The sequence below is a fragment of the Oryx dammah genome, unplaced genomic scaffold, assembly GCF_014754425.2.
Source record: "Oryx dammah isolate SB20612 unplaced genomic scaffold, SCBI_Odam_1.1 HiC_scaffold_12, whole genome shotgun sequence".
NCBI lineage: Eukaryota > Metazoa > Chordata > Mammalia > Artiodactyla > Bovidae > Oryx > Oryx dammah.
Window position 1 is genome coordinate 69,636,491 of NW_024070196.1, and position 14,174 is coordinate 69,650,664.

At 46.3% G+C, this 14,174-nt stretch overlaps 1 protein-coding gene across 1 annotated transcript in view; it reads left to right on the top strand.

Moving 5' to 3' along the window:
* The window catches only part of SLC5A1 (solute carrier family 5 member 1), a 54,920-nt gene that overhangs the window by 24,945 nt on the left and 15,801 nt on the right, over window positions 1-14,174 (top strand). Inside the window, exons 6-10 of the mRNA XM_040251156.1 lie at window positions 9,257-9,362; window positions 10,372-10,452; window positions 11,645-11,865; window positions 12,112-12,247; window positions 13,473-13,580. Of these exons, the coding sequence (XP_040107090.1) occupies window positions 9,257-9,362; window positions 10,372-10,452; window positions 11,645-11,865; window positions 12,112-12,247; window positions 13,473-13,580 (652 nt within the window). The remainder of the gene's footprint in view (window positions 1-9,256; window positions 9,363-10,371; window positions 10,453-11,644; window positions 11,866-12,111; window positions 12,248-13,472; window positions 13,581-14,174) is intronic.

Genomic DNA, 14,174 nt, shown 5'->3' on the forward strand with positions numbered 1-14,174 from the left:
AAGGTTGAAGACATAAGTGGTTCAAGAAGGTGAAAGCTGTTCTTAGTAGAAGATTAAAAGGAAGTAACAGATACCTGAGGGCTGGCCCTGACATAAAGCTGTAAGCCTTTATACCCTGTCAGGGTCAGAATCTGGACCTAGTCTTGTCACTTGGCTTTCACAGTGAACAACATTTTGCCATTCTTGGTTCATCTCTTCCTTTCCACCTTTTTTTCTCAGTAGTATTTTAAGTCAAATGCCAGACATCATGTCATTTCACTGTAGATTCTTTGGAATGCACTTTTAACTTTTGAAAACACGTAACCATTACACTGTTATCATGCTTAACAAGATTTATAGTAATTTCTTATTTGAGGTAGTTTAACACCTGGTCCATATTCAGATTTTCCTGATTATCTGAAAAATGTCTTCTTTCAGTTGATTTGCTTGAATCAGGGTTCACATGAAATTTACACTTGGCATTTGACTGTTTTCTTTCTCTAGAAGAAATATATATATATATTTTTCAGACTACCACAATAATTTTTCTGTTTTATATTATCACCTTTTACATTCTTATACTTTTTTTTTGTTTGGGTTGTCTTATTGTTGTTGCATTGAAATTGTTCTTTATATATTCTGAATAACTTACCCTTATCTGATATATGATTTGCAAATATTTTCTCCCATTCTGTAGGTTATCTTTTCACTTTAGTGTACTCTGATGCATGAAAGTTTTAAGTCTTGACGAAGTCCAATTTATGTTTTTTCTTTTTTTGCTCTTGCTTTTGGTGTCATTTCTAAGAATCCATTGCCAAATCCAAGATCGTGAAGGTTGAATGCTATGTTTGTACCTAAGAGTTTTATAGTCTTAGCTCTTACATTGAGGTATTTGATCCATTTTGAGTGATCTTTGTATATGATGTGAAGTAGAGTCCAGGTTCATTCTTTTGCACATGGACATCTGGTTCTCCGAGAACCACTGAAGTGATTGTTATGTCCTGACTGAATGGTCTCACCGGGGACATGGGCTCAGGAACTGGGCCCGTAGGGCTTTGATTGGAGTTGGGGCTGACACCCAGCCTCCCTGTCCTCTCCCTCCCCAGCTTCCTGACGTCAGGGGATGCTCCCCTTGACTGGTGCCTGTGTGATGATTCCACTCCTTCACTTGTAACTAGATGCCTCAAGGATTTAGTTACAAGATGAAAACCCCAGTCATTTCAGTCTTATTTCCTTAGAGACTGGTATGTATGGACTGGACTAGGAGTTGCTAGGAGGAGTGGAGAAATCAGGCTTCCTGAAGGAGGGGAGGGCAGGGGCGAGAGGGGGAAAGGAATGTAAGCAGAAAGGTGCAGAGGTGACCCTGGCACCTGTAGAAGCTGATGGGGACTGCTCCTTGCTCCCTGATTCAGCTTGTGAGGTGGCACCTGTCTAGTGACCATGTAGAAGGGGGCACCGGCATTCCCTTTCTTGGAAGCCAACCTTCTCCAAGTCCACAGTTCAGGTGGGGGAAAGTCTGCTGGCTGAGCTTTGCCCTTGGAGCAATGTAGCAGCAGTCATATAAATAAGCTCAGGGCTCAGCCTCTCTGTCTGCCTTCCCAGTCGCCTCACCTATAGTCCAGGTTACTGATTAAACCTCCTGGATGTGGGAGCCCACAGGTACCTGAGGGGCAGCCTCCCTCAGCTCAGATCCTGATGGAGTCCATCCTCTCCCCAGCACTTGGCTTCTTCTGAATTTTACTTTTGAATAGTACTTAGTATGGATTGTGGGCTTCCTAGGTGGTGCTAGTGGTAAAGAACCTGCCTGCCAGTGCAGGAGACATAAGAGATATGGATTCAATCCCTGGGTTGGGAAAATTCCCTGGAGGAGAATATGGCAACCCACTCCAGTAATCTTTCCTAGAGAATCCTATGGACAGAGGAGCTGAGCGAGCTACAGTCCAGAAGGTCACAAAGAGTCAGACATGACTGAAGCAACTTGCACCCTTTCTGTGTGATTTCTGGTGCTGCTTACTGGAGGCCTTGTCCAATGTCCACCCAATGCCCAGAGCCAGTGATCCCTTGAAAAATGCATATGAAGGATGACCTCTGCCTTTTGTTTTGTGCCAATCTTTTTATTTAGTCTCCAATAGGGGCTTGACTTCTTCCATCGCTAGTCCTCATAAGAGTATGGCATGGGTGGGGATTTTTACTTGTTTTCCCCTTCATGGAAGAGAAAACTGAGTCTCAGAGAAATTGAGTAATTTGTCTCTAGTCGTGTAGCTAGTGTAGGCAAAGACAAGACTGGAGTCTGGGTTTCTCTAGTTCCATTGTCTGTATTCTCACAATTCTGCACTGTGCTTGGATGGGAAAAGACATGAAGACATAGGATAACAGAGTGGGATAGATTATCTAGTTCTATGATGGATGCTCCCATTTTTCAGTGGGGAAACTGAGGACCAGAGAACAGAAGGGGCTTTGTGGGGTTAAATAATAGCAGAGCTAGGTTGAGAAGCAGAGTCTCTGATACTTTAGACAATATGTCCCCTGGGTCTTCTAAGTCCAGTATAAACGGATCAAAATTCAAGACCTTGGGGAAAAGTAAAATAGCCAGTTAAGTGACCTTCCAATATAACCACGTCTCTGAGAGTGGGATTTGAAGGGAGAAGGGAGAAGTCAGCTCACACTGGGTGCATGAAGGGTCTGAAGGTGGGCCATTTAGGCAGTGGGGAGGGACAGGGAAGGCCAGACAGGCAAAGCTTTGTCTTTAAAAATTAGCCTGACTTCAGATTCACCATGGGTCACAGAGCATGAAATCCTTAAAAGAATTACACTGATAGTGACTGTACTCGCTGGGAGCTCACATTAAGGTGCACATGAGTTCAGGGCTTGTGGACAAAAGGAATCATTAATTAAAATAAGGTGGTCATCGCACACAAACAGAGATTAATCACTATTGTGTGTGTGGAGGCATGGGTAGCTTCTGATGGATAAGAAGAGAAGAGTGGCCTTTTGGGGTCCATGTTCAGACAGGGAACATCCGGGGACCTGACAGGAAGGCTTTGGGAGGGTGTTGGGGTCCAGCAGGCATGGAACTGACAGGAGAGAAAAAGTGGAATGCATTTCAGGGGCAGTGTCCCAGGTGCGGCCCGGGCCACTGACCACCGGTGCCCTGGAGCCTTGAGTCTGGCTGCCATCTTCTGGCCATGTCCTTCTGGACTCGGAGTTTCTGAGACCCAGACTTGATTATTCCTCCATGCGCTCCTCTGATGGCACAGTGGTAAAGAATCTGCCTGCCAATACAGGAGACCCGGGTTCCATCCCTGGATTGGGAAGGTCTCCTGGAGAAGGAAATGGCAATCCATTCCAGTATCCTTGCCTGGAAAATCCCATGCACAGAGGAGCCTGGTGGACTATAGTCCATGGGGTCACAAAGAGTTGGACGTGACTGAGTGATTCCTGAGAATTTTATAGGCTCCTTCCCGTCCACCCACTCCACCCTAGCACCCTGCCTTATCAAGTTCGGAGAAGCAGTCTGTGCTGTAAGATTTCCTGGCATCATGTCTCTTATTCAAATGTACAGGATCACTTGAGATAAAGCCTGACATTTTATGAATTACTTGTGATGACCAAACATCCCTGTGTATGTTTCCTGAGACTCTTATCACAAATCACAACCGTAATAAACGTCTATAGCAACTTGGCTATCTATTCTGTATCTTTGGTTGAAAATAAGAGCTTTGGCTTTTGCTTAAGTTTTGCATGCTTATCACCTTGTGCATTCACTCACAAGTAGAGAAATCTGAATAACTGGGTTTTCCATCTCAAACCTCATTGTCAGGCAAAATTTACTGGGTACTCTGATATAGCTCGGACTAGAATGGGCAGCAAATGCATGCATGTAAAACCACAGAATTTCAAACCATCAGAACTAAGACTAAATAACCTGCCCAAGGCTAATGAGATTAGTTACTCTAAGAAGGTTTCCAACTGGATTTGTAGTTTATTGTTCCTTGTGAGTTCCATAGAGCTTGTTCAGTCAAGCTTTCAAAGGCTAAATCCATCTTCCTGTTTTTGCAAATAAAGTTTTATTGAAACACAGTCATGCCAGTTAATTGATGTATCATCTTTTGCTGCTTTCATGCTTCAACAGTAGATGACTTTGCACAGGTTGGACAGAAACTGTATGTCCTGCAAAGCTTAAAACGTATGAAGTGAGCCTTTACAGAAAAAGTTTGCTGGCCCCTGGTCTTCAGTTCAGTTCAATTCAGTAGCTCAGTCGTGTCCAACTCTTCGCGACACCATGAACCACAGCACGCCAGGCCTTCCTGTCCATCACCAACTCCCGGAGTTTACTCAAACTCATGTCCATCGAGTCAGTGATGCCACCCAGCCATCTCATCCTCTGTCGTCCCCTTCTCTTCCTGCCCCCAATCTCTCCCAGCATCAGGGTCTTTTCCAATGAGTCAACTCTTCGCATGAGGTGGCCAAAGTATTGGAGTTTCAGCTTTAGCATCAGTCCTTCTGATGAACACCCAGAGGACCATAAATGTCTAGTTCACTTCAAGTTGGTTTTGCTTAGCAGCATTGGGAAAAATTTCTGTGTCCCCCACCCCCTCACTTCCTTCCTTCCTTCTTTAGTAAGGGCTAAGAGGGGTTTAGAGAAGAAGCAATTTGGGATAAGCTATGAAATAATTGATCTCATAGGATTAGAGGCAAGTTTTTTTATATCAAAGCTGGTGGTATATTCTGCATCCAGTCCTCAAATTTTATGAATAAAAAAGTAATGAAATGCTTCAAACATACAGTAAAGTATAAAAAAATAATATAGCTAGTACTACCACCAAGATTCTATAGATCTAAATAGCTTATCATTTAAAAAAATAAATATAATAGATAAGGCTCATCTATAACCTTTTGACCCCATTTCCTTCTTCTTAAAAGGTAAACATTATCTTGAACTTGGTATGTATTCTTCTGGTCTATTTTAAGAATATTTTTACTATAAAATGTGTATTATTCATATCTCCATAGGGAATATATTGTATTGTTAAATTTCTGTTTCCTCACCTTTGGAACTGTAAGAAAAATATAATGATGGCATTTAAGAAAATCTGGAGGGGAAAAGACCCATAACCCTATAATTATGGCAGGCACAGACATTTTCACAGTTTGACTTGGCCTATAGTGTGTGTTTTCCTTTAGAGATCTGCATTCAGAATATGCAAGCCATTTTGTGGTCATTCTCCCCCTTCTTAGTATCAAACTGTAAACATTTCCCCATATTTCCACCTTCACAATTATTTTTTAGGGGCTATGGAGCATAATAGCTGATATACAGATTTCAGCCAGCCACCTAAAAATCCTCTGGTGGATGAAAGGCTCTCAACAGTGGTCATCTTTGGGTCTAGTGATAGAAGCAAGACTGTATTAACTTTCAATGTATAACTTTCTGTGCTATTGTTTTGAAATCATACAACATAATTATTTTATTTTAAAAAGAAGTAGACACATTTTTTTAAATTAAAAAAAGACCTTACTCTCTGCAGAAAATATTCCAAAAAGGAAGACATTTACCTTTGAATGTTGTGGGAAGTCATTGGATTTGGAGATGGAAAACCTGGACTTTAGCCCTTGAGCAAGTCATTGAGTTTTTCTCTCTCATCTATAAAGTGGAGTCAGTTTACTTGTCCTGTTACTTTGTTTTGAGAATCAGAACAACGTATGTATCTAAAAGTCCTTGGTCAACTGTAAATGGAGGAAAAACTATTCTTATGAAGTGGAGAAATGTGTGGGCACTTAAGAGACCCCAAGACATGTCAGAGTGCCTAGGCTTAACAATAAGCTTAGCTATCATGTCCTTGGTCACAGCTGCTGACTTTCAGGGTTCCAAGGGCAGAGAGAATTCATTCTTGAAGTTAAGAATGACTCATAGGAGGAAGAATTTTTCAAGGGAGAGTTTTTTCCAATTCATGAGGGAGTTTTTCTTGAAATTCTTTATCTGTCCTGTTAACTGGAAACAGTGCATATTATAAGAGCAAAATTTCGATTAGCCCAACACTTCCCACAGTCTCTATAGACTTTGTTTTATAATGTTATTTTAGGAATTGTGTTACTTGTTGGTGACTAATGATGGCAAGGCAAATATTAATGAGGGTATCATAGTCTGCTATGGCTTGTTGTCATAAAGCATTACAAATTAACTCCTCTGGAAAATCAACCAAGGGCATTTTAAAGGCAGGAGAAACAGCCTTGTAATCTTTTTATAGCTCACTTATGCTTATTAGCTAATTCACTGAATCTACAGTGTGCACATTTAACAGCATTCCAATGAATGGAACTCCTCAAACTGAAATAACTTTAGTGATAGTTAGAGGCCTCAGAGGGGAGAGACTGACTTTGTGAACACTCACCACAGTTCCATGTGGCCCAGAGTGCAGAGTCTAGCAGGAGTGGCCTTTTCACCCTTAGCGAGGGTTTTGTGCAGCAGGGGCTCTTTCTTCCTCTTCAGCCTTAGCTGCTCCAGAAGGCAAGGTAGAAGAGGTCTCAGACCTGGGAGGGGAATGCTTTCCTCAGCTGCAGATCCTCTCCAGGTCCAGCCACTAAGAATCACAAGCCCCAGGAGTCAGAACTTCCCACTTTAAAGAGAAGAACACTGAGACAGGGACAGGTGAAATGTCTCATCCAGGGTCACTCAGACCTATCCTGGCAGTATTGGGCATAAAACCCAGGTCCTCTCACCACCAACCGTAAGGGCAGGGGTCTCTTTTTAAATCACCATCTCTCTCCCCACGTCCTGGATCAGCCCCTCTTCCTCTTCCAGGGAAGACAGTGACAGTAGGTGCCCTGGGACTAGAGAATCTGCCGGGAGCTAAGGCACTAGGTCCTCAGGAGGCCCGACTTCGGAGTTGGTATAAGATGAGCTCTCTGCCAACCAAGAGGCAGGGAATAGAAGATTTGGTCGGTGGGACCTGAGCCACTGGAGGCCCCAAGGAGCTGTGAGGAGGAGTAGAGGGGACAAAAAGAATCGAGAGAAGATGCAAGGGCGCCCTTCCCCAGGGCCTGACTGGGTGGCCCCTTACATGCTCTGAAATGTGTTCAGTTTTATGCAATAAAACAGTCCTTGCACTGCATCTAGGGAAAGCCTAGTTCTTTTGCATCTAGAGATTTGAAAACAAAAGGTTCACCACCATCATCCCTTAATACTGTCCTTCTGGTAGTATTTTGGTGGAGAAGGAAATGGCAACCCACTCCAGTACTCTTGCTCGGTAAATCCCATGGATGGAGGAGCCTGGTAGGCTACAGTCCGTGGGGTTTCAAAGAGTCAGACACGACTGAGCGACTTCACTTTCACTTTTCACTTTCATGCATTGGAGAAGGAAATGGCAACCCACTCCAGTGTTCTTGCCTGGAGAATCCCAGGGACGGGGGAGCCTGGTGGGCTGCCGCCTATGGGGTCACACAGAGTCGGACATGACTGAAGCGACTTAGCAGCAGCAGCAGCAGCAGGTAGTATTTTGGAGAACACATGAACACCCAATTTGGGTGACTCCAGGGCTCTCTGTTGGTTTAACTGCACCAACCAGCCAGGTAGAAAGTTCTTTATGGCGCTAAATGAGGCAGGGAGAAAAATAACTTCATCAAGCACTAGTGAATTCAGGAGTGAAGAGGGAGTGATTCCCCCTAAACTTACATGAGATAGTCTAGATCCACAGTCCCCAAGCAACCAGGGACTGGTTTTACGGAAGACACTTTTTCCATGAACTGAGGGGCAGGGGATGGTTTCAAGTTGATTCAAGTGCATTACATTTATTGTGCACTTTATTTCTAATCTAATGCCATCATCGATCTGACAGGAGGTACTGGCCCAGAGGTTGGGCGCCTCCGATCTAGATAAAGCCATCTATCACCAAGCCTGCCACACAGGAGGTTCTTGGTGATGCTCTGGCTGTGTTTGAATCCAGATGGATCCCATCTAGACAAAGGATAAAATTTTGGTGGTGTTTACATCTCTCTCCATTCCAGGGTAAGGGTGGTTTTCCCTCTCACGGACTCCAGCCCTCACACTTGTATTTGGGAGTAGATCTGATAAACCTTTTACACTGAGGTGTAAATGAAGGGTAACAGCTCACAGCAGCAGCCCACAAAGTGGGTTGTGAGGCACCTCAAGGTGTTAATAGTTGTTTCTTGGCACACAGAGTTCCACAGTTGAGTGAGTTTGTTAAGGGTCGTTGACTACATTTCCCTCCTGGGGATTCACAGTGTACTGAAGGCTCAGAGAAGTTGTGTGGTAAAGAAACTGCCTTAACTTCATTTAATTCAGAATTTCACAGGTCTCTTTTACAGAATTATTCTTTTTTTTAAAATCATGGAATATTTATTATCATTTTGAATAAAGCTTTTTGGGAAATTCAGGAATAGAGCAGGACTCTCTTTCAGATGTTCATATCCTTTTGTTCTTTCATACATATTCTTATTTTTCTATTATTTCATTAGTTTTATTTATTTTTAATTAATTAATTATTATTATTTGGTTGTGCTGGGTGTTCATTGCTGTGTTCGGGCTTTCCCTAGTTGCAGTGAGTGGGGGCCTCTCCTTGTTGCAGCCCATGGGCTTCTCATCACGGCGGCTTCTCTCATCTCAGAGCACAGACTCTAGGCCCCTGGGCTGCTGTAGCTGCAGTGCACAGGCTCAGTAGTTGCTCTGTGGCTTGTGGGATCCTCCCAGACAGGGATTGAACCAGTGTCCCCTGCACTGGCAGGTGGATTCTCATCCACTGTACCACCAAGGAAGTCCTCCTTTTGTTTTTTATTTTTACTTTTATTGTGGTCAGCACTTAGCTTGCCATCCAACCTCTTGACAGATTCTGAGTGTACAACACATACTGTTGACCAGGTGCGATGTGGGGCAGATCTTTAGAGCTTATTCCTCTTACTTAACTGAGAGATTATGCCTGTTGATTAACAACTCCACCTTCCCCCAGCCCCTAGTAACAGGCATTCCAGCCCCAGATTTTATGAGTTTGACTATTTTAGAAACCTCATATACATGGAATTGTGCGCTGTTTGTCTTTCATATTCTCAGTTGGGGATAAGGATATGAACCACTAATTGTGAAATTTCAGTCAAAGGTTAAGGGGTTGTGGGCCAGCGTGGGGCCCCAGAAATCACAGGCATCAACATGACTTAGGAATCGGTTTCTGCTAACCTCTCCAAGCCCTCCTACCTGTCCCTGCAGCTGATGGACGTGCCTCAGCTGGTCTCTCTCACCCCAAACCCACCTTTCCTCTCCTTCCAGGCAGACATCTTTTCTGGGGCCATATTCATCAACTTGGCCTTGGGCCTGGATCTCTACCTGGCCATCTTTATCTTATTGGCAATCACCGCCCTTTACACAATCACAGGTGAGTCCCCTTGAATGGATCAGCCCCAACCCAGCTCAGGGTTAGGCACTTCTGAAGGGTGAAAGGAAGGAGCAGACGTGGCTTTTCCTCTGGAGGAAGAGATCCACGCAGGAGACAGTTTGAGGAAACAGTTGTAGGTGCCCCAGAAAAATCCAGTGTTTGTGGGAACAGGAGAGAGCTTGGCCTAGTCAGGAGAAGCAGAGCGGGAGGGCCAGGTGCAGGGAGAGGCAGGAACAGGGAGTCAGGAGTGGGAGTGACGGGGCTGGGCAGGGTGAGCAAGTGGCTGCATCCTGCGGGAGGAGGGTGCTCAGCGGGAAGTAGTCGAGGGTTGGGGGTGTAGGTGGTAAGACCTGATGGCTGAAGTGGGGTCACAATGTGGGGGTCTTGAAAGTCATTTTACAGAGACCTTGGGTTTGACATGACAGGGGGTGAGGGGCACACACAGATTTTAGAGGAAGACTCAAGATGTGACTGGAGAAGCTGGAGACATTAGTAGCCATTGGGGGCACCTTTGCAGAGGTGTTGCTCTACTCTGATTAGGGGCAGGCAGGGTCGGTGATGGAACTTGGTGCCGAGCTGGAGTCCCATAGTGTTGGGGACAAGTTGTTCAGACGGTCTGAGAAAACAGAGTGGACATGCAAGTAGCCTGTGAAATGTGCTGATTTGCTCATGTCCCCAGACATCTTGTGAGCTGTCAGCTCTTTGCTCTTCCCTGCTCTGTCTGTGGTGGATGCTTCTCCTGGCTTAAACCATGACATCAAACTCTCCATCCTCAAATAGGGAGAAGCTTTCTTTCCAAGGCCTTCCCAGCCTTTCTGTGAAAAGTGGAGCTACTGGGACATGTGGGTGGCAGACAGCTGTCACAGGACAAAGGAGGGCAGGAGGGAGACTGAGGGTGCAGATGTGCAGAGGGAGAGGGGTGGGCGTCGGGGAGAGGGTGGGGTGGGGAGGGGGGCCGACGGGGTGCCCTCCCTCCTGAGGTCAGACGCATCGCATCCTTTGCTCTTAGGGGGCCTGGCGGCTGTGATTTACACAGACACCTTGCAGACGGTGATTATGCTCCTGGGGTCTTTCATCCTGACTGGGTTTGGTAAGTGGGGCAGGGGCAGGCTGAGGAGGTGGGGAGGCAGAGTTAGAGGCCACTGGCCTGGGCAGTGAACTGGGCACACTCTGCCCTCCCTGGGGAAGTGGACTGGCCTGGATTGGCCATCACCGTGGGTGTGCGGGGGACACCTTCCCCAGCCCTGGAGGTCTCAGATTGGGTCTGGCCCAGGCAACATCTGGATTCCTTGCTGCTCTCTCTACACAGTCTGGGCTAGTGGGCCCCAGGGTGGGCCTCTGATGTTATGGTCTTCTCTCCACAGAAAAACTGGACCAAAAAAAAAAAAAAAGAAGATAAGGCTAAATATCTATCAGACTAAATATATTTAAATGTCATATCTTAAATCTTGGATTGTGTCATCTACATTTTAATGTTAAATGTCCTTTTTTTGGTGAAATGACCATTTTCTTATTTACTTCCCTATTTGACAAAAAAAAAAAAAACAGCAACTCTGTAGTCCCCATCCCCCCAGTCTTGAAATTTTATTTGTCTTAAAATCCTAAGGAGAAGACCGAAAACCCTGCAAATAGAGGTACTTGTTATGGGAGGATATAAAACACCATTTTACTTTTAAGGGGGCCCATGCTTTCTGGGTGTCCTGTGAAGCCTCTTATTCTCTCTCTATACTGGATTTTCCAAGAGCTTCCATTTGGTTTTCCTTGGTGTCCTCAGGAGACTGGGGGAGGAGAAAGAAAAGCCTTATTCCGCAGGGCAGGGGCTGGAATACCTTCTTCCCACAGCCAAAGTGCAGCAGCACCCCCGACTTCCTCACCCATCCTTTTCCATCCCACCACACTGCTGGGATGTGGGGAGAGGCCTAGTCCGTGTCCAGGACCCCAAAGGCCACTGCAGATAGCAGGTGGTGAGGGGCAAAGCAGAATCTCGGAATCTGGTTCAAAACGAAGGTCTATCTTTTAATAGTTCAAATACTCGCCCTTTGTAAAGAAGCTCGTGGTTGCAGTACTTTCACGGGTTATTGCTTTGGACCCACACAGTAGTCCCTGATGGGGCTGGGCAGGGTTAATAATCCCATTCTATGGATGAGAAAGCTGAGGCCCAGAATGGGACGAGATTGCGCAGTGCAAGTGCTGGCTGTGGGCTTCTCGGGTGTCCGCAGAAGAAGCTGCTGTGAAGAGCTGAGAGTTTCAGGAAGTTGATTTTTGCCACCAATGTTTTCCAGCTTTCCACGAAGTGGGAGGGTACGGTGCCTTTGTGACAAAATACATGAACGCCATTCCAACTGTGACCTCTTATGGAAACACCACCGTCAAGAAAGAGTGCTACACCCCGAGGGCTGACTCCTTCCACATCTTCCGCGATCCTCTCAAGGGAGACCTGCCCTGGCCTGGGCTCATCTTTGGGCTGACCATCATCTCCCTGTGGTACTGGTGCACAGACCAGGTACCCATGCTGTTGGACCCGGGATGAGAGGGTCTTGCCCAGGGTGCTGCAGAGCCTCCTGCCTTTTGTGCAGCTTGTGGGGTTGGGGAAGGCAGGGCAGGCTCCTGTGGTCTGAGGTCTGCTGAGTCTTGGTGATGTGGGAGCGCCAGGCTGATGACCCGGGGTGGTGGTGGGAGCTGGGGTGGTCAGGACATGTTGTGGGGGTCTCTTGCTTACCGCCCCCCCTCACTGGGCTTTCCCTGGCAGGTCATTGTGCAGCGCTGCCTCTCCGCCAAAAACATGTCACACGTGAAGGCTGGCTGCATCATGTGTGGGTACATGAAGCTGCTGCCCATGTTCCTCATGGTGATGCCAGGGATGATAAGCCGCATCCTGTTCACAGGTGACACCTCCTGCTGGACTCGCCAACCTCTCTTTCCCACTTCAAAAACCCCCATGGCTCCCTCTTCCTTTTTTCTGCCCTCTTGTTTTCTTGCCATGATTACAAAGCATTATTGTCCCCCTGCCCCAGACACTGAGTGACTTGAGGTCACAGAACTTGTGTAATTGTGTTCCCTGGTTCTTTACACGGACAGTTACAGTTTCCCCTTTTGCAGATTCTCTGAAGTCATGACGTGCCTCTAGTCAAGGCTTCTTCTGGCTAACGGTTACTCATCTTTTGCTCTGTGTCCGCCCCCCCCCACCGCCAGGTTATGGCGTGTGTTGCTGTTTGCTTGTAAATCCTGTATGACTCTTTGCGACCCCATGGACTACACCATGCCTGGCTTCCCTGTCCTTCACCATCTCCCAGAGTCTGTTCAAACTCATGTCCATTGAGTTGGTGATGCCATCCAACCATCTCATCCTTTGTCGCCCCCTTCTCCTTTGCCTTCAATCTGACCCAGCATCAGGGTCTTTTCCAATGAGTTGACTCTTCACATCAAGTGACCAAAGTACTGGAGCTTCAGCTTCAGCATCAGTCCTTCCAATGAATATTCAGGGTTGATTTCCTTTAGGATTCACTGGTTTTATCTCCTTGCAGTCCAAGGGACTGTCAAGGCTCTTCTCCAGCACCACAATTTGAAGGTGCTCAGCCTTCTTTATGGTCTGATTCTCACATCTGTAGCTAGCTAAAGTATGGGGACTATTCCCTCTGCTTTCCTCCCTAAGCATTTCTTTGCTTTTCCCTCCTCTGCCTAGCAGCTGTCTTTCCTCCCCAGGCAGAGCTTGGGATGGTCAGGACCGGCAAGGTGGGGGGATGGCATAGGAGGGCTTCTTGGGGGCTGCATTCTTTGTGAAACCACTTCAGGGCTGTGGGCAGGAATGTCCTGTTTGAAGTGCTGTCCTAGGTGGCGCTAGTGGTAAAGAATTCACCTGCCCAATCAGCGGATACAGGAGACGCACATTAGATCCCTGGGTTGGGAAGATCCCCTGCATAAGGAAATGGCTACCAATGATTTTCTTGCCTGGAAAATCCCATGGACAGAGGAACCTGCTGGTTTACAGTCCATGGGGTCTCGAAGAGTCAGACATGAGTGAGCACCTAGCATGCACGCCTGCTTAACAAGGTGAATCCTGGAAACATTTCTGATGTCTGCTTGCTGACACGACTCTTCATCTCTCCTCAGAGAAAGTTGCCTGCACCGTCCCCTCAGAGTGTGAGAAATATTGCGGCACCAAGGTTGGCTGTACCAACATCGCCTACCCGACCTTGGTGGTGGAGCTCATGCCCAATGGTGAGAGCTGTCCTGGCTGGCAGGGTCTCTCTTGGGAGGCTGATTGGACTTGGGCTCTATCTACGTAACTGTCTGTGGGCCTTCTGGGGCAAAGCTGTTTCTAAGCCTGGGGGTCTAGGAGAGAGAGTCTCACTCCGGGGTCCTTAATATTTGAACTTGTCTTTGCTTCAGTGGGAAGGAGGCCTCTGGCTTGGTTGGGCTCTGTGAGTCCTGGCACTCATCCATCAGTCAGGCAAGGGAAGGAGACCATCTGAAAATGTGTTAGGAAAAAAACACAACTTTTTCATGCTCTAAGGTCTTTTGATGCTCTCCAACAGACATTAACATGAGGCTTGAACTAAATGGAATTCTACCTGGAGAATGAACTGACTCCTAGGTTTTTCCAAGGAAAAACATGGAGAGAAGGGCAAAGAGCAATTTTAGCTCTAGAATGAGGGAGTTCAAGGCAGTAGGTAGATCAGATACAAGGGGATGTCTCACTATAGAGAATGTGGAATCCAGGAGAGTGAGGACTTACAGTCCAGAATAGTTAGTTTTGGGGTAGACCTGTGTGTTTACTGTTCATCTTCATGTTGACTGAAAATCTAATTCTGG